Source organism: Kryptolebias marmoratus, linkage group LG15 (assembly GCF_001649575.2).
Source record: "Kryptolebias marmoratus isolate JLee-2015 linkage group LG15, ASM164957v2, whole genome shotgun sequence".
NCBI lineage: Eukaryota > Metazoa > Chordata > Actinopteri > Cyprinodontiformes > Rivulidae > Kryptolebias > Kryptolebias marmoratus.
The window spans coordinates 17,541,540-17,564,812 of NC_051444.1; the positions used below are offsets into that span (position 1 = coordinate 17,541,540).

General features: G+C 41.8%; 1 protein-coding gene across 1 annotated transcript in view; it reads right to left on the reverse strand.

Moving 5' to 3' along the window:
* Positions 1–23,267, reverse strand: part of LOC108243343 (AT-rich interactive domain-containing protein 3B-like) — a 55,014-nt gene extending 31,747 nt beyond the window's left edge. Inside the window, exons 1-2 of the mRNA XM_017428707.2 lie at positions 22,866–23,267; positions 21,344–21,976 (exon numbers count right to left, since the gene is read on the reverse strand). Of these exons, the coding sequence (XP_017284196.1) occupies positions 21,344–21,976; positions 22,866–22,901 (669 nt within the window). The 5' untranslated portion in view covers positions 22,902–23,267. The remainder of the gene's footprint in view (positions 1–21,343; positions 21,977–22,865) is intronic.
* Positions 23,268–23,273: the final 6 nt, after the last annotated feature.

Genomic DNA, 23,273 nt, shown 5'->3' on the forward strand with positions numbered 1-23,273 from the left:
CTTTGTAGCTGAATGTGCAGAATCAGATGTAGAAGTAATAATAAAACTGGGTCTGTTTTAGGAGAAGTGTTGCCTGAATGCTTCAGTGCTCTCAGTGTTGGAGCAGTATAATGAAGGTTGCAAAAGTTCAAGGGGAAAAGCAGAATCAGTCACTGTCAACAAAACAGATAATGACAGACTACAGCGTGTGTGTGTGTGTGTGTTTCTGCCAGCAAAAATTCTCATGAACCACTGGACAGATTTTAATGAAACGTTCAGAAGCTAATCATTGGATGGACATCTACAGCTGACTAACGTTTGGAGTCAAACTGATCCAAGATGGCTGTCACAGCTAATCAACCTTTGCAAACACAAAAATGGCTATAACACTTTTTACAGATACGGAGTTTAAATTGTTGTGGTAGGAGCTGAGAGTCATCCTCAACACACTTTGAGTGCTAACAGATCCCGCAGAATCTTTGTTTTAAGCTTTTTCACGCAAGGTTGCAGGCGACACGTATTCCATCAGGGATGAATACATTTATTTAGATTTTTAGTGTCCATTGACCTTTTCTAATTAGTGTATTCTGAAGGCGAATTAAAAACAGCAACGGAAACCCAGCTAATGAGATTTATTGATTATTTTAGCTCAAGCAGTAAAGTTGAAGTTAGCGCTACCTGTCAAACATAAAATCCAGCTGCATCTGATTCTTGACAAGTGTTTAATTTCAACCTCTGATGATTAGACCTCAAGATTTATTTGTTTACATTTCTTTCAACACCAGTTCACTTGCATCTACTGCGTGGAAAACATGTCTGCTTCACTAACTGGTTAAAAGACACACACATACACACACACAAAGGGATTATAACATGAGCCATTAACCAGAAACAGACATGTTGGCTCTTGAATTGAGACCTTGGTCAGCTGAGGAATGTTAACACTGTGTTGCTCCTAGTTAGGAGTGGATATTGATGTGTTTGGACTGCTCCTTATGATCAGTCATCTTGGCCCCGTTATCACATTCACCGCTCCCGACAGAAATGACTTGTTATACCCAATAAATTTCATAATTATTTCACTGGACTTCGTAACACAGCTCAACATAGCATTTTATCCCAGGAGAAATCAGTTACTGCTAAACCATCACCACTGGAAAGGTGAAGGCTTCTTTCTGCTCTCGTCTCCGCAGGACACAGCCCCTCAACCCGGTGTGCACACACACAAACACAAACTCACATATAGGAACTTTACAACTGAGATAGTGAGAGAGCAACTAACACGTTTCTCAATCGTGCTTGTTTTGTATTGCTTCAGAAGCTAATGGTTGCCAAATTTACATGCATATAAAAAAGGTACACATCTACAGAGTGTAGTCAGCTACTTGGCTCGCCAGTGGTGTTTATAAAACGCACTGCACTTCAGTTGGAGATTGTGCACTTTCGAAACATTTATCGCCTGACATAAATGCTACAAATCTGCAAACCTTTCTTTTAATTTTGCCAACAAACCTATAGCTTTCAGTTGAAGCATTACAAATTGGGAAAGCACTGTTAGGTGATCAAAATCAAATGGTTTTCAGCTTTCACTGATTGAAAGATCAGGTCCTTTAAGTCAGAATTGTTTCTAGTGAGGATTTTGAATACAGTTGGAATGACAATGAAAAGAACTTGAACTAAAATATTTAACACACCATAGAAGCACGATGCAACAAAAATGTCCAGCTGCATAGTAGCCTGCAGTAGATTAGGGTTCAAATCAAAGCCCTATAACCTGGATCTGTTTTAGAGAAAATATTTTTCTATTGTACATCTCATCATCACCATCATCAAAGACAATAAAATATATATTTAGAAAGGAAAGAAAATTGTTAGGCTTCTTGCTTTGTTGGTTCTTAAATCAGCCTTTGATAATGTTGATCACAGAGAAATAAACAAATAAGTTACATGTTTTGGTGGGAATTTTAGGTGCTCCTCTAGCAAGGTGTGTTTTACTGTTTATATAAGCCCATTTTCTCCAGACACTACTGTTGGGTCATGTGGGGTCCCTCAAGGTTATGTTTTGGGGCCAACACTGCTCTGATTTTATATACTCCCTCTTGGACAGATTATAAATAATCTAAGCAACATCTCATACTATGTTTATGCAGATGATAACCAGCTGTGCTGTTCCGTTGAGCATTTCGAATTACATAAATTGTCAGACTTAATTGACTGCCTTTCAGACATCAAGATTAGTTGAGGGGTAATTAACTTAAATTAAACTCGAAAAGAAAAGACTGTCTAATCATGGGCCTGACAGCATCATTTTTACAAATCGGGCAACAAACTGGCTATTTCCATTAAAATAAATACTCAATCAATTGTGCAATCCTAACATTGACACATCTGTGCTACGAAGTTTGTGTTCGGTATAGGATGGAAGAGAAGCTTTCATATGTTCAAGCAGCCTTTGTTTCTCTGTTTCTTCATGCTGTTAGTAGGTTTACTGGACAGGCGGTGGGTGGCCTAATTACATTATGACCATACGTGACTAACTGGCTCAGTGCCGAATTAGGGATAAGAATAACATAGATGACCAGTGAGGGCCCACACATTTTTTTGTTAATATTTTTTCCACTCATTTCGGTTCTTTTCTGATATGTCTAATCAAGGAAGATCACGTTTCAGTACAAATGATATGCCAATATGTCCACTCTAACCGTGAAGGGCCAATGACAAAAATAAATACAATAAAACAAAATTCTCAAGAGTGCACATTTACTGCGCAAAACCAAACCAAACCCTAGTTCAAACTGCATGTAAAACGTGATAATCTTATACATATTTTTGTAAATAAAAATCTAAGGTGTGAATGACAATATCCCAAAATGATGGTGCAGATAACATCCTGTAACCCCAACACTAGTTATGTATAAGAAACAGGGTTGTTTTTGTTAGTTTCATGTATAATCTCTAAAATATGTTGTTTTTTAAAACAAAAAGGTCCCTTGTAACAATTCCTCTGTTGTCTCAGAAAGTGACATTCCATTTCCAGTAAAGAAGTTGCAAAAAGATGTCAATTTCATTCCTGTGACACATTACAATAGATAACCTTCACCACGATGAGATTTTTTAAATAGCAGTCCACCGGACAACGGTTTCAGCACATTCCTGCTTGAACGCTAATGCATTTCTTGGAGGTAATTTTGCTCAGGCATTATAGAAAGATGTCTGAAGAAGAGCCACCATTTTATTGAGGCCAGGCATGCTGGAACAAGAGGGGTTAATGGCTGCTGCTTGAGGAGTGGGGGTGGATGGCATTGATTGCTCAGGATGTTGACAGCACTTCTCCAATTTGATAGTGCAGCTGTTATTAGATAAAGAGGCTCGTTTTTTTTTTTTTTTTAAATAAAGGTGTCATGCGGTTTGCTTTTACTCAACCAGTATTTGGATGGGTATCCTCAGAGAACAGCCCCTAAGATGAAAAATAATTTACTGCTTACTTTGGAAATCTTTGGAAAAAAAAACAAATTAAACATTTAACCGTTTAAACTTGCAAAGTTTTTTTTAGTCCAGCATGTGCAGTGTGTAGACCGCAATGAAGCATGAAATTTTCATACTATAAGCAGGTGAATGACTGATGAGCACAATGGCAGAAACAACAAGTGAGACAACAATCATCCGAATCATGGAGCAGGCTTTAAAGTAGTTTTTGTTCAGTAGCCCACCAGTGTAATCCTGTGAGCTAAACAAACACTAATGAAGAGACAAATGCATTTCTGCCACACAAGAGCCACGTTAGCCCTTAGTCTTACCTCTAACCTACCCATCTTCCTAACTCAAGCTACTGCCGTGGCTTTCCATGTCCCACTCTACACCACTACATGATGCAGACCAAGTCCCCAGGGCCACAGTCATTGAACAGGCATTGAATCAATAGCCCTGGATGTGCAAACACAGGGAAGTCCCCTGCCCCCTCCGGACGCAATCTCACAGCACACGTCAATACTCATCATCCTCAGCCATCTACCACCACACCAGGGAAACTGAGATGGGGGGCAGGATCATAGCTCCCAGGGTGACCTAACCCTCTCACCTCCAACACGACACCCTAACTTTAAGCAGCGGAGTGAAGGTTTCCACGGGAAACCTTCATCAAGTTGCAGCCATCCACAAGAAACAGTGTAAACAGCCACACCTATCCTCAATGAACACACAATTCATGCTCATACAAGCTAGATCGCTATAGCAACCTGAGGCAGTAAATCAAAGTTAACCAAATGCTGCAGCGTTCTCAATCTGAGCTCTGCCAGAATGGACACAGAAGGGAGGGCGACTTCAGTGAAATTCACCAACATTCCTGTACACCAGAAACAGGATCTCGCAATAACAGGATAGCCTCTGTCATCCCACAGGTACTCTTAACATCTCATTCCTGGACTAATCTTTTTTAGCCAAATTGCTGCCTGTCAAAACAGTTCAGCCAGGGAAATCTTTCAAACAGACACAGCAGCAGTAATTTAATCACAATCATGGCCTTCAGCAGAAATCTGGATGGCAGCCAACAACAATGGCAGCAGCGATCCAAAAGGGGCAGCTTATGGATGGTAAATGTGACTAAATACGCGATTAAAAACCTATGTAAGTTAAAGGTTTTATCTTTTTCTACAATAAAAGATTACAGATATTTATATATGTAGCTACATACTTCAGATATATGTAGGAACCAATGTTCTTTTTTGTAAAAGAACAGCTGTAATTAAAGTAGACTACAAAACAATAGCATATTACATATAGACATGCACGCACGCACACACGCACACAGAGAACAAAAAGTCATGTCACCATTAGTTAACTTTAAGATCATCTGCGTAGTCACCCTAATGCTCTCATAGAAAGCGAATCTGCCTCCTCTCAGCATGCTTTAAAAACAAGCACAATGGGGGTCAAAAATCACTAATCCAAATCGAATAATTGGGGTCCTGATCTGTCTGAGGGCCTTCAGGAATCATTTATTAAAGCTCTTTTCACTGGAGGGGGGGTTAAAAGGAGCTGGACTGAGCGATGACTGTAAAGGATTTCACGGTGAGCTGGCCATACGCTACCGTCAACAAAGGCTCTGGCTAATCGTGATCCCATGTGCGACAAGGAGGAAGTAAATCTCACCGCCAGTCAGGAACATATGGTCAAGTTTCTACTTACAACCAGACCCACTAATGATTCTGTGTTCTCTCATTAAGACGTATTAAGAAACATTGAAGTCGGATATCTTATGAGAGGAGACTGATGAGTTTAGTGAGGACAGGGGCCTAAGGACATGCCTGTTTTTGAGTGTCCAGTCATGTTTGGAGGCAGAGGAGATTTCTGGCTTTAGAGAGAACAGACAAAGTGGCGAGGACAAGGGGCTGAGCGTCCAGGGGGAGAGCATGTTGCTACCTGTTGTGGCCTCGGCACTGCTGCACACCTCTAAATAGGCCACTGAAAAACAGGCCTGGAGGCAAGACCACCCCTCCCTCCATTAATCACTCCAATTACAAAGCCGAAACATAAAGACAGAGGGACGAGGGAGGGGGCAGACAGAAGATACATACAGACAAATAAGCAGGTAGACAGACCCACAAAGAGAAAAGAAAAACTATACACAGATCAGATATTTTTTTCCCTCTCATTTCACTTTTCAACCACAGAGAATAAAACCACATAATGACCAAAAAAAAAGACAAGACCTCAGTCTGAAAGAAAGAGGTGGATCTTGATATTTAGCTGCTGAGTAAACATGTCTGCCGGTAACCAGTAAGTCTGGTTTGCCAAATAAACTGAGTGCATTTGTTCAGCTCCAGCCCTTTCACCAAGACACCACATTCCACAGGCAGAGGCCCCATCCCCCATTACACTAGATGGCCCCTTTCGCTGCCTCTCACAAATGCAACGTTTATAGGGCGGTGTGGCCAGAAGTTCACACTCATTGGTTCAAAGATCCTTTCACAGGCAGAGCAAACATTTTAGTACATCACATCTGTGCCATCAAATACAGCGCTCCATGAGTTAACCCCGTACTTTGGTGTTTCAGAGTCATATAAAAGTTGAGCTCTGAGACTAGATTTGCCAACTATTAACCTGCACGGAGCCCCCTTACTGCCCACTTACAGATGATCTGATTTGAAGCTTTTGTTTCTTTTCTGGGAAGTGTACACTGACAAATATCAAAGTTTCCATCAGTATACCAAAGTAAGGATTTCTCAAGGACTCCAATCCATACTCTCATTGTTCATCAAAGCAGAAAACCGAACCATAGAACGACATTTTGGGCCACCGTGTAATCATAGCTCCCTTAAAGTGTGTTGGGCATTTCTTCTTCACTAAAAGACTTTGGCAAAAATACCTTGAATTTTTCACATCTTTCAAAAAGTGAGTATCCACTTCACCCCCTTGTTAATGGCAGCTGAAGATATCTCACAGACCTGATAGGTCTTTATATACATTCTCAGTGTACTGCCAGCACCGGCAACTTGATACATTCACAATCAACAAAAAAAAAAAAAAAAAGCCTCGCTGCTATTTGAGCACATCACATTTAATTACATATAAAATGACAAAGGTCACAAAGCCTGGAGTCAGATGGGTAAATGACTTCTTTGTCCGCGACATGGCAGTGGAATAAAGAAGTCTAGGGGTGGGTGGGGGGACTTCCTCTTTGAGAACTGTTACTGTTATGACTGTCTCTCTGAATGAGCAGTATCAAATGTTTAAACCATAAGCACAATTCGCAGTTTTTCTAGAGTTGAAATCAATGGGGAGCGATTTCTCAGCTCAGAGCTGGAGGTATCTGTTTCCTCTCAGCGAGCGTTAAGTGTGCAGGGGCATTCCACCTCTGACAGGCCAGCACCCCCCGGGGACTAAGGCTTGGATGTTGCAGGCCGTCACGCATCTGGAGCTCATCTCTAGAGGCAGACAAGAAGGTACATCTCTACTGGACACTTAGAATATAACAGGGACCAGAGCTGATCTAAACACATTGCTTAGAGCTTCACATATTTGCGAAGGAAGAAAATGAAATAGATGCAAACAGACTTTTTATTCAACAGAACAAACAGACCTTTGGTCCTTTGGTCTGGTAGAGTAGGATTGACAAACTACCTATCTCCCCCCCCCACTAAAAAGTTGCTAAATTGAATATCAGAATCTTAAACAAGAAGTCCTAAAGGTGAGAAAAAAGGTTTCTGAGTTGCTGACTTGGTTGCACTGCAGTGAATTAAAATGACACGAAAGAAACAACAAAGGTGCAGAATTTTGAGTATCAATAAACATAATATCTGATCTGAAGATATCAAACTGTAGTGAGTCTCATGAGGAAAACAGGCCGTTACAGCAACAGGTTATATGAGCTGACATTTGCATAATTGACCAAATAAATGTATTTTTTTGTTTTAAATTTTGAAGTTTACATGGTATACACTCACTGTAGGGGTCTGTACGAATGATCGTTCATGTATTAGTCCAAATGTGATTCAACTACAAGAGAAGTTACATTTATTTTAACTTTATCCAATGACAGAAATCTTTAGAAATGGAGGGAATGGTGTTCTGCTTAAAAAAAAAAAACCATCCTTTTGACTCTAAGTTTTGCTTGTGCTGAGCATGCTGAGCTGCCTTAGGTTTTCTAATCACATTTATAGGGCAGGAAAACCTGAGACGTCTTTGTTTGACCAGATGGCTGACTAATCAAGGCTGTCTCCACTGGGGGTTGGGGCTTCCTCTTCTGACTCAAACATTATTAAACCATACTTAGCATTAATATTAATTGTAGGGATGTTTTGCACATGCATAAAATATATCAAACATCTGCTGAATGAAAAATGGCAAAAAACAAAACAAAACTCTCTTTTTCAGGATACATATAGATATCATAATAACCTACATTTTTTTGTAGTCGTCGATGTTTAAAATGTAAAACTGTGTGTCCATCTGTAATCATTTACCACTGTCGCTTTTGAAATTATCGACTACAGTTTACGCAGTTCATTCAGCGATTGTCTATTAACCAGAAAGGCTACAGGTCAAACAAGACCTGGTTTATTTTTATCATCTGAAAAACTTCAGCTTTTACGTTTCAAATAGTAGATCTAACAATGTGCAGTCACAGGCACATTGAAAAAAGGAGTATGAGCACTGTTAGATTTCAGCCTTTATAGCATTTACTGTTTTCAAAGAGTTGATGTTTCTTTGATACACAAAGACACCTCTAGTGAACCTTTCTTTACACACACTAAAAACAACAATGTGATCAAGAGATTTGCTTTTGCATTTACATGCATTACATAAATTTACATGAATACACTACATGCATTTATGTTTTTTATTTTACTTTTAAATTAGGTGTGCAGTATTTGCAGACCAACAAATGTTCAGAACTTTTTTCATAGCATTTAGCTCTTCTGTAACAGCTTGAAACATATTCCTTTCTTTGTGAAAGTCTGATAACAAGTTAGTCTAAAACACAATCTACTTTTTAATATTTGGTGTATTTAAAGAATAATCAGACTAATCTACACAGGAGTACACTTAGGATTTCTTGCTAATAATTTCTGACAGACATACCAATTATTACTCCCTTCCAGTGGTGATTGGGATTCAGGAAGTGAGCAGCTTTGGGAGAATGAAGGGTGAAAATATTGGAGGCTAAGTGTGAACACATAGCTGTAAGTGTAAAGTGGAGTTTTCTGGGTTGGAGCCAGGAGGGTTTTTTTTCCCCTCCTTCTTCCCTCCTCTGGTGGTCTCTCCCTCTTACAGGGTTATGATTACACCGAGCTTGTGTCTGAATATAAACAACATGGCCACATGCTACTAAAAGCTACATGAGAGTTTGGCAGCCAGCACAAAGGAGGCTGAAAAGCGGGCCGGCAACAGTGTAAGGAAAGCCTTCTGTTCCCCTTCCAAGGGCTTCTCCTGCGCGTGGCTGTGTGCCAGCTCCCAGTCAGCTGCTGCGTTTACCAGAGTGCCTTGACACAGTGGCCCAGTTAGCGCTCACAGGCTCCTGACACCGGCCTGGAGCCGAGCCAAAGCAGTAGCACAGAGCGGCCAAGAAAGCCAATAACAATAGACAACTCTCACTCCTTACCTCATCGCTTGCTGGCCCTTTCCGTTGAGTGCAAAACGCAGTCCAGATTACAAAGAGAATATGTTTTTTTTTTGGTCTGGAAACAGAATCTACCAGTTGGGAGGTGTTGTGGTTACAAGACAGACGGCATCTTAAATGTCACTTTGCTTTATTTCTCCTGACATGACATGACATTCATTTTAGCTGCATTTCATTTCCGAAACACTATCTCTGTGAGATGGGTTTTTGGATAAGGATGATTGAGACTTGTTCCAACTTTTATCCTCCCAATATAAGCAATACAAAGGCAAATCTTACAATCATCATTAATTTAAAAATAAATAAATGAACAAAACTTTAACTTAAAGCGTCCACAAATCTAATAATTGTTTTTGCGTTATGGTGTCACAGAAGAACATGAACCACTTTCTTTTTCACCTTTCGTCTTTAAAGAGGAGGAGGTGAAGGAAGTAACTCGGCAGTGTCAAAGTGTCAAATACCAAATGCTATTTACCTATTCAAATAATTATTTGGATAGTTCTAGACTACAATAACGAGTAAAAGTCTTGGCGTTTAAAAAGTGTATTTAAAGAAAACATTGACATTCATTTTGTTCATTTTAAATACTAAAGGTTTGTTTACACTAAAGATGTGTAATAATATTAGAAGTAATTACCATAAGAAAAGCTTACAGATGTGCTTCAAAATGTTTAACTTTGTGGGGCTTCATTCGTGAAAAGGTAATATAAATTGCATTTTCACAACCCAAATGAATTATCAAATTCTTTTTTTTTTTTTTTTTTTTTTTTTACACCAAAAACATTCAGACAACCCAATATGCGAGGTGTTGTAATGGCAGACCAACAGGTTACAGTAAATCTAGAGCACATAGGAGGCCAAACCTGCCACGAGGACAACAGGGCCTCATTTTCTAGGCTAAGGGTCACAGCAACACACAATGCAAACACAAGTTAATATGCATGTGCATTGTATACATCACAACTTTCCCAGCTTATATACAGTAAAGCTCAAGATGTCAGTGCAGCAACATCACATGACGGCTTCACAGCAGCTGCTGAAAGAATCAGTGGATGTCTTAGTTTCATTTGGCTATTCCTTTTACGCCGTTTGCCTTCATTAAAGAGCAGGTGTTGAAATACGTTCAGTGGGAGTGGTTGTAAAGGACAAATGAAACCAGCAATGGTTTGTGTGTGTGTGTGTGTGTGTGTGTTTGTGGTTGTGTGCGTGGGCGGCTGGGGGGGACTCTGGTTTACAACAAACTGATCAAATGACAGCAGTACAGAGTAGGTCAGGTTTCATTTAGGGCAAGTCTGTCTTTAAGGATTGATTTGGGGAAAATGAAAATAAAAACTATTGTGTGAATACAAAGTACTTTGAATTCAAACACATCTTATTTTTTTAGTATAATTAAAAAGGAAACAAAATAACAAGCCCTTCGGCTGTCGGTCGTAGTGCAATTCCTTCAATGCAGAATGAGTGACCTGCTTTACTTAAAAAAATATATATATATCAACTAAAACTTTTCAATTCCCAGCCTCTAAAAAACACAGGAACTTTCAGCTTTAACTGTAAATTATTGACCCTGTCTTGTTGTTCGTATGTCTTGAAATGGACGGTGCAATGGACTCTTTTGCATCAGTGTGGAAAGGCAATCAGTCTTCCTGGGCTTTCATACGTTGCATCAGATATGAAGAAGCTATCTATATGATGGATGGCCAGACAGCGCTGGAAATCCCCTCCTCCAACACCTGACTGTTGTCGAACAGGTTGACTGTGTTGCCCTTTATTTGTGAAACTTGCAGTTAAAAACAAAACTACTCACACTGCGCTTGGCCAGCTCCAAACAGGACGGTGTATCAGGCTGTAGCACACTACTGTTTTCCCTTTTATTACAGTTTCAGCTTTTCACCAAAGCTATAAAACACAGATGTAATCGATTTACTGATGCGTTAAACAGTAATTTAATTAAGAACATATTAATTAAGACAAAAGAGAAATAAGGGTAATGGAACTACAATAAAATGTAACTTGTTGCTTGATGAGATGAGAGTTTTAAAACTCTTATCCAGATAAAGAGGGGGTGGAAAAGTTGTTCTTCTAGCTCTGCTACTGATGTCAATCTTGTTAATAAACCCTGCAGCAGAATGTTGTTCAAACTGAGCTAAGCACTATAGCTAGCTGCTAAAAGATCATGGCATCCATTCATCCATTTCCCTCACACAGTCCATCCTGTAGGGAGCTGATGCCCGTCTCCAGTGGTCAACAGGAGACAGGTAGGACAAATGATGGGATGGTAACCCAAAAACGTAAACACAGGCTGCAAGCAGAGAGTAGCTGGAGCTACACTCAGTCCGAACATATTACATTATACAAATATCTCTCTATATATATTATGTACTTCAAACTAAAGTAATAACATTTCTAAGGTGGCAATGCTGAACCTGCAGGACTCAGTGTTTGTGTGAAAGTTACTTCATGCTCAGCAGCTGCTTCCATTAATACAACTACAGTGAGAACGTCACTCCATCCTGGATCAAGCACGACTATTTATTTCATATCAAATAAAATAAAATACTCACACCCTCATCCTGTAAGAAAATGAACAGTCAATCACGCTGGTATCCATTCTGGTTTTGATCTTACTGCAAATATGATGGAAATATTAAAAACCTGCTAAGTTTAAAATCAAACATGACATTCCTTCAAAAGCAACAACATACACTCATACAAAAGTCGTACCACCAAGACGTGCTGTAGGTTTTGTTTTCTTCCGAGGTACATCCTCTGCCTCCATGTTGTTGACTGCGTTGTTTTATGCATTTTTGTGTGTCTACCTGTGAATATTTTTGGGCTGCACCTTTTTTTTGCCAGAGGGTTTGCAAACCACCTGTCAATTATAGCATCGGGACTAAAAGAGACCAGTATAAGTTCATTTCACCTTCTTCTTTCGTATCAGCAGTGCTACCGGAGCACCTTCCCACAGAGGCTAGTGTCCCGGCTTACAGTCCTTACTCAGTACTGAATTAAACACATTCAGTCTCAGAAGAACAACAAGGCAAGGTACCATGTACCATGTCAGTATTTATTTCACATAAAACTAACTTTTTCCTCTTGAGCTCAACTCTACAATTGTGTGATGTAACACCACTGTCGTAAAAACAAATCTTTGTCAGATACTTGCTGATGGAAGGCAGGACTCGTGAGTTTGGCACCATGCTGGCAAACGTCACCAGAAGCTGCCAGAAATGTCAAAAAAAAAAAAAAAAACAGGTAGGCAAAGATGGGAGACCGAACAGGAATTAGACTACACATTTATATAAGCTTTAACAATTCTGAGCAAGCACACTTTTAAAAAGAATTAAAATGTTCTGGGTTTTTTTTTTTGTTTTTTTTGCTGGAGCTGTATGGTGTTTCCTCACGGTAAGACGGTCCTGGTTTTGAATCTTGACTCGAGCTAAGTTTGCATGTTCTCCTCGTCTATGAGTGGGGTTTTCTACCACAGCCCCAAAACAAGCAGGTTAGTTTATTTGACGATTCAAAACTGACTTCAGGTATAAATGTGTGTGTGGGGTTGTTTTATGCACCCTGTGATAGACTGGCGATCTGTCCAAAATACACCTCGACTTTCTGAATGAGTTTTTCTATAACGTGGTTTGTTTTTATCTGATTTTACGGGTTTTTTTTACCAATTGAATACGTGTCAAATCAGTGCACGTGCACGTACCTTTTTAATGTTGCTTTGATATAAGCAACAAGCTTGTATCAAGAACACTTAAAAAAAACTGCAGCTTAAAAGATTAGGTCATGAGGCAGGAGTGAAAACAACGGGCGTTAAAGAAAAATTGTTAAGTTGTTTTAGTTACTAAACCTAACATAACCGGGTGAGGTGTGCGTGCTGCCGTCCTAATGAGTCATAACCCAAAGCAGAAAAGTCAATGGGGCGAACACGCTGCCTTATCACATTGTAATAAAGAAATGTGAAGCATAAACAATAAAACAAAGAGGTTTTCTGAATGTTACATCAACCTTACATAACTCACAGCCTTCTGGAGCAAGGGTTACCAACAAAGTGCTTTCCTATTTTTAAATAACTTTTTTCTCCCCCAAACTTTAACAATCTGAACAGCCCTCCGTGAGTGTCTTGTTACCTGGCAGGTAATACTGTAAAGCAGCCAGGTGTGAGTAATCAAAGATAATTGATTAACTAATCACCGGCAGGTGTGAGGATCGTTCTAACCCAACATGCTGCTCAAAGAGAGTCACACATGTGTGCAGAATGTGGCTTTTGCTGGTGTTGTACACCCCCACAGCCCTAAAAGTCTGTACTTTGAATAAAAATGCAAAACCTAGATATAAAACACTTTGTCTTCAATGGATGCCAGTGACATGAACAAAGCTAAGTCCTAAAACTACACCTTTTGTCTACTTCATGGAATTTGCTGGCACTGCAATTTACAAGAACCACGAGGACAAAAATGAGTGCACCCATTTTTTTTTACAAAACTGTTAAAGACAATATTTTTTTTGATAGTGCTAAATTATATTGTGATTTTAAAAACCTAACAACACCTATCATGACCAAAACATTTGTGTGATTGTGATTGACACGGAGCATCGACTCACATTGGGAAATGCCAACAGCGGTTTGTAGTTTTGTATAACTGTCTTACCTCGTTTCGTGTTAAATGTGCTTGCACAAGAGCAACTCACAGTGGGAAATGACTGCACACGTGTGACTCACTTTGGCCAGCGACTCACATTAAGTAATGACGATAACCTCGATAAAAGCAGACGTTTCGTCATTTTGCTGGTCTGCAGCATTTCAGTTTGTTAACACAGGGGCGAGGAGGAAGCAGCGAGTTTAGAGAAGTAAATGTTGCTGCTCATCAATCTGGAAAGGGTTCTGAGGCCATTCTGAAACAACTTAAGAGTTTCTCATTCTATACTGAGAAAAAAATATGCAGCTAATGTTTAAGGAAGTTAACAATTTTCTTAGAAATGGGCATCCCAGCCAGTTAAATCCAAGGTCACACATTAAGCAGTTCTGGGAGAAATCTTGAGAAAACAAGCTGAATCATAAAATTACATCTTAAAGTTTATTAGAGTGAGAAAAACGACTAAACAAATAGGACCTGTTTGGAAGAACTGCCAGGATAGGGTCTCTTGTTTTCAAAAAACTAAAATGCGCAGCACTGCACTTGGTGAAAACTGAACACAGCATATCAGTGGAAACTCTTCATACCAGCTGTCAGCACAGTGGTGCAGGACGTGATGATTTAGGCTTGTTTTGCAGTCGCTGGACCTGGGCTTCTAGCAGTTATCGAGTCAACCGTGAACTCCTCTGCACACTAAAGTAATCTGGATTCAAACGTGCGCTCATCTGTCTGACAGCAAGCACACTTTGGGCCATACTCCAGACAAATGTTCTTAAACACGCCGTCAAATCTACATAAGAGTTGCCGAAAGTAAGAAGAAGACAAAAAACAGTCAAAGCGCAGACCTCAGCTCTGCTGAAACTCCGTCGCAAGACCCTGAGAGCTTTGTATAAACAAATGCTGATAAACTTCAACAACCTGAAGCAACACTGTAAAGAAGAGTGGGTCGCAATTCTTCCACAATGTGAGACTAAATAAGGTCATGCAGAAGACAATCCCGTCTAGTTAAAGCCACTAAAGGTGGCTCTTTGACAGTGGAATATAATCCATTTGTCCACCATTCGCATTGCTTTTACATTTTGGTTTTGTTTAAGAAAATACTGACGAGGTCTAATATGTCCTTTACTGTTGTTCATCTGAAAATGTATTTATTTAATTTTGAAACCAGGTAAGGACAGAAATATCATGTCCTAAAGTAACTCTAATTGCCTTTTAAAATATTTAGAAACTAATGGAAAAACAGCTGTTTGTCTCAGGAAGTGAGACAAACACTTAATACTTGATTAATCTAAAGAATATCGGCTGGATTTACCAAGTGTCAAAGCGGTTATAAGAGCGAACCCTAAAACCTAACCTAATCTAACTCCTGAAGTGTTGTCTCAGAGTCTACACAACAGAACGGACCCCACCAATAAAAGCCGAGTTTGACCAGGCCCCAGTGTGACAAAGATGAAGGGACTGCAGCTTCCATGAGAAGCTTCCTCCTGCCTGAGAGGAGCAGATGTGCACTTTGGGACTCGGACAAATAAAAAAAAAATTTTAAAAAAGCACAACAACTGTCTCTGCCACCAGCAGCGGGTCCTCCCCGTCCAGCTCCTCCCTTTCAGACCCTTTTGGCTTCACTCTTTTACAGCCCCCTGCAACACGGGGTGAAATGGATTGAACGATCACCAATCAGAGGCGCGGCTGCCACAAGGACATGCACCCAGCAACCCCCTACCCCATCAAACCCCCTGACTCTTGTTGGGAGCCCCCAGTGGGAATGCTCACTGTTTGAAGAGTTAACTCTTTAATTCTGTCTGGAATGTTTCCTCTGGGTGGGGCAGCGCAGTGTGCCGAGCCAGACCACTAACCACTCCACCACTTCTACCCCCCACCCCCCCACCCCACCTTCCCCCCTTCATCTTCCTACTAAATTCAATACCTCTATTTCTGGGAGGGGGGAGTGGAGCCACACTTAGCTGTTAAGAGGTCAGCACAAAATGAAGCAGGATTACAATTTTTTACATATTAATTACACGTAATGTCCTTGAATAGGCATGTTTTTATTATAAAGCGTGTAAAAAAAGTTAGACCGTGAGGAAATGATGCGCAAATTCTAAGGCCAACAGTGTTTTCCTTCACGCCAAGACTTATGAGAAAGATGAGAGCATCAATCAAGACGGAAAGCTGTGAATATATCCCATTTTTTGTGTCTGTTTGATTTAAAGTAATTCAAGAAAGGTTTGAGCTGAGATGCTGCCAAAATGTAACCCATGCAGGTGAACAGAAAAAAAAAAAGAAAAAAAAGTGAGTTTTAATGGTTCGAAGACGACTTTGTAGATTCTACTACAGAATGCAATAAAAGAAAGCTGCCCAATGTTCAGTGTTGCCTGTACACCAACTCTACTAGACTCTGAAAGTGCAAAACACCATTTGCATCACCCTTATTTGTTTCAATTTCTAACACAAACTTACCAGCACTACCGTGACCTGCATTAAGCTACAGTACATAAAGGACAGTTCCATTAAACATGTAAAGAAGAATTAAGGTGAGCAAAACACAACTAACTAAGATAAACCTGGAATGGTCTGAATTAGTTTAAAAACATATGTGAGCTAACGGACAGGTTTCTATTAAACTGAATGATCTTTTCTGATGTTTAAAAGGATTTAAGGGAACTTATCACACTTACAATGACAAAGAATAACTTATGTACCAACTTTTCTTACTTAAACCTATTGTTCCTCCAGTTAGCGTTTGTCGCTTAAGTAAACGCTGTGGATTGTGGCTTTCAATTTCCTGTGTGGTTCAGCAGGTTGAGACCGGCAAGATATTGCAGGTCTCACACATTATAGTTGCCCTTTGTTCTGAACAAGCACTGCAACAGGTTTTAATGGACCTCAGCCGTCCTCATTATTTCTCATCTGAATGGCCTCCATTTGCAGGCAATTTGTACAAGCAGAGGTCAGACGGTAATGCCAGCCTTATTACATCAGCATAACAGGAAGTCCAGTAAACAGAATAATCCTAAGTACACCATTTAAAACCCACTGACAGTAATGGTATGTGAGACAAAAACATAACACTCAGAAAGCAAAAACCAGGTCAGGCTGACATATGTATACAACACGCACAGCAGGCGCTGGGGCCTCTCGGTTCCTGCCGAAACACCCCCGAAAGGCACGGCGACGAAGTTGCACACTTCTAATGAAAGCTTTGTTTTCTTTCCAAAAATTCTTCAGTGGCGTGTTCACGCAACAGGACAGACACGTTTCATCTTTTACTGTCGAAACAGTCAAAAAAAAAACAACCCCACCTGAGTCATCCATCTAAATGCAATTTCTTTCTTAATTATCAAGAAAGAAAAAAAAAAGGATGCTAAACATTCCTGCCACTAAAAGCTCACGCACAATCCTTATCGATCTCTTCGGTGCAACCGTGCAGCTTCCCACTTCCTGACTGATGTGTTGCTGGGGCGACAGCTAAATTATGCAACAGCGCTGCCTCAACAGACGGGCTTCGGTGCCTGAGCAGGAAAAGCAAGGGCTCGAGAGTGGCAGCCGTTCCCGCAGCTCGTCAATAACAGATGCCCAATTATCCAGAGGAACCAGACTCGGTGCATGGTGGTCTGCTTGGCCACCTCTTTCCCTCTTTTATTTGCATTCCTCACACCAGTTTTTTAGACCGTTTTTGCCTTGGCGAGTATGTTCTCCTGTTGCACTGATTTGCTACGTCTGTAAAAAAAAGGAACTGGGTTTTCCATCTTTGAGCAGCCTCCAGAACTGAGCGTGCAAAACAAATCTTCTAAATCCAATACTAACATGACAGCTCATCTATATGACAATGAATGGCCTGACTGTCAGTAGGTGATAGTAAGTCTTAATGGAGGAAACATTAATACTGCAAATAACGCTGCCAAAATATACAGATTTATACTAAAATGTATACGTCTGCAAATGTAATGTCTTGCATGCATACATTTATGTGATTTAGTCATCTAACATGTTAAAAACAGCAGGAAAAGGCAAATAATTAACCAGTCGAATCACTTATACAATATAAATGGTAAACTAAAATGTAATCATCATGATGGCTCAAGCTGTGCTCACTGCCTCCACTTTACCTTGTAAGCCTTGGGTCCAAGTTTCACAGAAATAAAAACAGCAACAGCAGCTGTAATATTTGTAAATTATACCAGCCTGACCGACACTTAGTTACAACATCCAGACAAACCAAATAAAACTATGCAATAACACATTTTAAAGCAACAAGGATATGGTAAATGTACTAAAGGCAACAACAAACCCCTAATGATCATAATATATATGATAAGAAAAATGGAGGTCTACACATCAGCAAATGAAAGAGTGGGGCAATAGAAGGACAGGATTACACAGGTCACGCAGCCTCCGTCTCATGGCAAACGAGGCCTGAGCGCTGAGGCCGGATGGCTGCCAGCCCATTCCTTTTTCTACACAACACCTCTGTCCGTCGCCGTGTTTGACATTCATTTACTCTGCCGTTTAGGAGAGGGCCGAGGTCACCCTGCATACATCACTGACACAAAAACACCAGTTAACAAGTCTGTCCGCATCCATCTGCCCGGAATTGGACGTCCGTATACATTCAAGCAGGCAGGATTGACAGCAAGACGGATTAACAGAGCGCTCGCTAACAGACGTGGCGCATCTCATTCAGCGACGTCACGACTTCAGACATGCAAAAGCTGCTAGCACAGCAACGTGTTCATTTACTTAACAGGCAGCCCTAGTTGTGTCAAACCTTGTTGAATGGCAAATGCACATTTTACTACCCTGATTTTATCACGTCGTTGCTCTGGATAAGATCGGGAGCCAAACTTTTTCTAAATATGGTTTGCTATGCCTCGGCCACATGGCAGTATCTCTGGACAGCAATCATGCATAAGAGTGCTTTAGATAAAAGCCACTGCCCGATGTGACGGGTTACATGAGACGGACAGGGGGTCTTCTGCGCAAAACTCTGTAGCCAGTCATCGTATCTCTCCTCCGTCCCTGCTTTTAGAATGTAATAAACGCTCGCCTCTATTATTTCAGATGGTCGGTATTTGTGGCATCTGCCAGGCTCGTCTCTGGCCCCTCAAAGACAATACCATCAAAAAAAAAAAAAAAGAAAAAAAAAGAAAAAGATACACATTGCTAGCTTCCACCGATCCCCTCCCCCCCTACAGCAGTGCAACCTGAAACTGCCTGAAGAGATGAGCCGTCATTAAATACTGCAGAGCTGACATAATGACAGGAAAGATAAAAGAGAGGAAACAAAAAAAGGCCAGACCAATTCTCGTCTCATAATGCCTCCCCCAACCCCCAGGCTCTGCCCGCCTCTCCCAATAAAAGACACCAGGCCACACATAGGGCACTGGTCAGCTCCAACTTGGCTGCTATCGTCAGGCAAATCCTGTCCTTGTGGCAGTAAAATACAACTCCATTACTTCTGACACTTACAGAAACAATAAACAGTCCAAAGCAATGTAGGTTTCTCCCTCAGAGTATCTGTGGGGATTCAGTGAACTACTACCTATTTTTTATGCTTCAAAACTACATTTGGAAATTAAGTTTAGAGCAGTAGTTACCTACATGTGTTCACCTTCAACACCCCTCCGCTTGCGTCCACAAGTAACTGCTTCCCCCTCACATGAACAACCCACAAACACGTGCATGAACAGACAGAAACGACAATCTTCTAAACTTTATTGGCATCCCTTTTCAGAACAATCAGTCAGAACTAGCAGCCGCGTTGAGCTGCATATCTCTAGATGAGATGTTATGTTTGTGACAGCTCATTAAGTAGCTTTGTTTTAATATTTACCACTGTCTAGTCTTCCTCAGATACGTTGTTCTGAATGGGAACACTGGCTGAAAGTCTGTGTGGCCGGTCCGAGTAACATTTTTTGCATTTCTTATCCTAAAATGCTTTATTTTGCCACTAAAGGTACCCCCTTGAAGGCGAGCGAGCTCATCTTCACAGCTGAAAGTAAGCAAGCCGTTCGGTGTCACGTGGAAGAGTTTAATCAGTATTCAGTCATGTGCCGAGCAGCTGTGGAGTAGCTGCACATATTTATAATTGTCAAGAATAAAAACACACTTGCTAATTTTTAACAAGGTGGCTGCGCTCAAGGTTGTAAACATGACAATTACAATTGTTTTTTTGAATGTTTTAATGACTGTAACATCTCATTCAGAGGTTCTTAAAATGAGAACGACAACTTTTGGACTAAAGAAAGAGACAAGAACGATCCATTTTATCTGTCTACAAGACAACTGGCTGCTCATGTGCCGGTCCGCTATTTCCCCCCTCATTCTAAAAGTCTATGTGCTTATTTCAGATAGTTGTAATTCTTTAATTTTGCTGCCTAACAAAGTTCGGAAGATAAAGTGCAATTCTGATGCCCTTACATCTGATCTGGGTGTAACTCCAGGGGGAGTGAGGGGAAACATGTTTCTGCTGACAATTGCTTTGTTTTGCATATGTGAATATGGTTTAGAAAAAAAACAAAACACAGTGTGTAAGAATTGTATAATTTTGACATTTTCAATTAAGATAAAAATCCCACTGTGCATTCGCCGCGCCCTCAGGGGGCTCGTGGACCACAGGTTGGGAACAGACAGTTGTTTCCAAACTGTGGCTGAAGGCCTAAGCAGCATTCAAATGCAGGACATTTGCCTTTACACAGGCAGTGATAAAATCCCAACAGATGTCAGCCAGGATCCTTTAGCTCACTGACCGAGCGCTGTTGGATCCTTTTATATCACTTACAGGCACCGGAGCTCTCTGTTTAGCTCACTGCGTCCAAAGCTATGACGCTAAACCACATGGAACTTGGCCTGACTCCCTGTTGGCATTTCCGTGCTCTGTTACGCTGTGCTGAGGCAATATTTACCTTCAAGGGAAAGTTCACTTGGCACGCAGCCGAAACTCTTGGGGTAGCGAGAGCAGGGAGGAGGAGGGGGGAGAGAGGGGTGTGACAGGCTGCTACTGTGTACTACATCCAACCTTTTCACCCACCCAAAATCGTCGGCCTGACCCAGCAAACCACCCACAGCCTCGCAGCAGCAGCACTGCCCCGCCTAGCTCCGCTACTTGGATCAGAGCCAAACCAAAGCCTGAGCAAAGCGCCAAGAGGGACAAAGAGCAAAACACACACACAGACTCAAAATGTGAGCGCAAGGAGAGAAGTAGTGAGCGTAAACACATTGCACCTCAGCCTGGCCGTCTGCCAAGACTCACTCAGGAGGCTTTTTTTTTTTTTTCCCCCACCACAAAAGCCAATTGGCGGTCAACTCCCTGCCGAGATTTGAAGTGTTTTACAAAGATACTGCCGAAGCAGAGCGCAGCACAGTCAAGATTAGTCAGCATTTCACAGCAGGGAACTTGGCAGAGAAATCCAGTTAACCTCACAGAGTATAACAATGGGACCGGTTATTTTTAGACACTTAGTATGGACGAGTCATGCTGAATGTGGTCATTTTTTAGTGTTATTCCTGATAACATGTAATGAGAACTATGATTTGAGATGCAACATTAGAGTAGGGTGATACACGATTTGAAGGAAAGGAAGAATATTGTGGCCCTGAACGGTGTGCTAACCTGTCTGAAGTGATCGTCGAATCCCCAGTCGCCCTGTCCATTAGGAGAGGTAGCAGCGTTGGGGCCTGCAGGGGACATGCCCTCATCAGGTTCCTGCTTCACTCTGACAGGAGGTGAGGCGGCCCTCTGGGGGGTCGACACAGCGTAGCTGGCGAACGGACGGGCCGGGATGCGGGAGGCGCTCTGCTGCAAAGCCAGGGTCTGCTTGCGGAGGAACTCTAGACCACTGGCGCCGCCCTCGTCCTCATCGCTGCCCTCGTCGCCCTCCATCATCTCATTGTCATCGTCCTCGTCCGCAGAGTCTCGGCCTCTGTCCTCGTCGTCCTCCCTCTCCGAGTCTACGCTGCTCTGGTTGGAGACGCGGGGGGCCAGGCCGCCGGAGGGGAGGCCCCCGGGCATGCCTTTGCCCAGGAAGCTGGCCCCGGAAGCTCGGGCGGCGGCCAGGATGGCCTGCTGGGCGGCGACCTGCTGGGCGTACATGATGTGGGCCTCTCGTAGCTTCCTCTCCTTGCGCTCCATTTCCAGGCGGGCCTGCTGCTGGCGCTGGAGCTGCTCCATCACCGCCTCCAGCTTCATGCCCCCCGAGGAGGGGTTCTGGGGAAAGGCCACACCGGGCTCCTGAGACATGCTTGGCTGTGGCGGAAAGACAAGAGTCGTAAGGCATGGCTCTTTAACGCAGAGATGTAAACAATCTGGCACTCATTTGCACATATATAAATACCTCAATATCACGCTTTTCACTCGTTTCAAGCAGGGAGAACTGCACTAATCTCTTATACTCATGTAGTACAATCACAAGCTCCTGTTTGTGAACTCTAAGCTCAAAACTCTTAGCAGCTGGAACTGTGTGCAAAGGAGCACAAAACAAAATACAAGAAACAAATCAACATTTAAGGAGAAATCATAAGAGCCAGGTTTAATCCATGCACAGTGCAGTGATGGAAATCAATAACGGAAAGCCTGCCACACAGCCTGACTGACAGGAACACTTGACACGTCGGTGCAGACTTCTGATAGGAAAGCGTCGTTTAAGTTGTTTCTACACAAGAGGCAGCCTTCAAATACCCTCCTGTAAAGCAAACACCTTGGTAATATAAAAAGCAAACAGCCACCTAAGTGTGTGTGTGTGTGTGTGTGTGTGTGTGTAAAGGGGGAGAAACAAGAAGGTTAAAACACCTAAAGCACCTCCTCCCTGAATGCATGTAGCTCGTTAGCTGCCACATCCTCAGAATAAGTGGAAATAAATGAAGGTGGTTAACAGCCTAACAAGACACTTTGAGCTTTTTTTTTTGTCCATTAGAAGGAAATAAAATAAAAAATAGTGCAAAGAGCCGACATGTCACTGTTACCCCTTTAAAGTTAACTCTAACTTTCGGAAACTGTAAAGTGACTAAAACAGGCTAACTCTCCACCGGAAAGTGGGTAAAAAAAATCGATCCGTCGCAGGTTTTTGTTTTGTTTTGTTTTGTTTGTTTGTTTGTTTTTTTGGTTTTTTTGGTTCCCAGCCCCGCACGCCACTCACCATTTGCGCCTTACTGCTGCTGGAGTTGTCCACCATCCCTCCTTCCTTCCTTCCCTTCTCTTTTATCCTTCTTCTTCTTCTTCTTCTTCTTCTTCTTCTTCTTCTTCTTCTTCTTCTTCTTCTTCTTCTTCTTCTTCTTCTTCCCTCCTTTCTGGCAGCCGTTCAAACGCTTGTAAACACGCGGGCGTGTGCACGAGCGCGCGCGCCCGCCCCGCGGACCAGAGAAAAAGGGGAGGGGGGGAAGCGACGGACGCCTCTCCTGACCCACCTTTTATTTCTTTTATTTCTTTCTGTTTTTGTTTTGTTTTTTGGTCTTCTTTAATGGGTGAGAGGACAGGCTGCTGAATGGCCCGTTCTCGTGCCTCGGGAAGCGCTGAGGTTCCTCCCTGTCGGTGTTTTCTCCCCCCC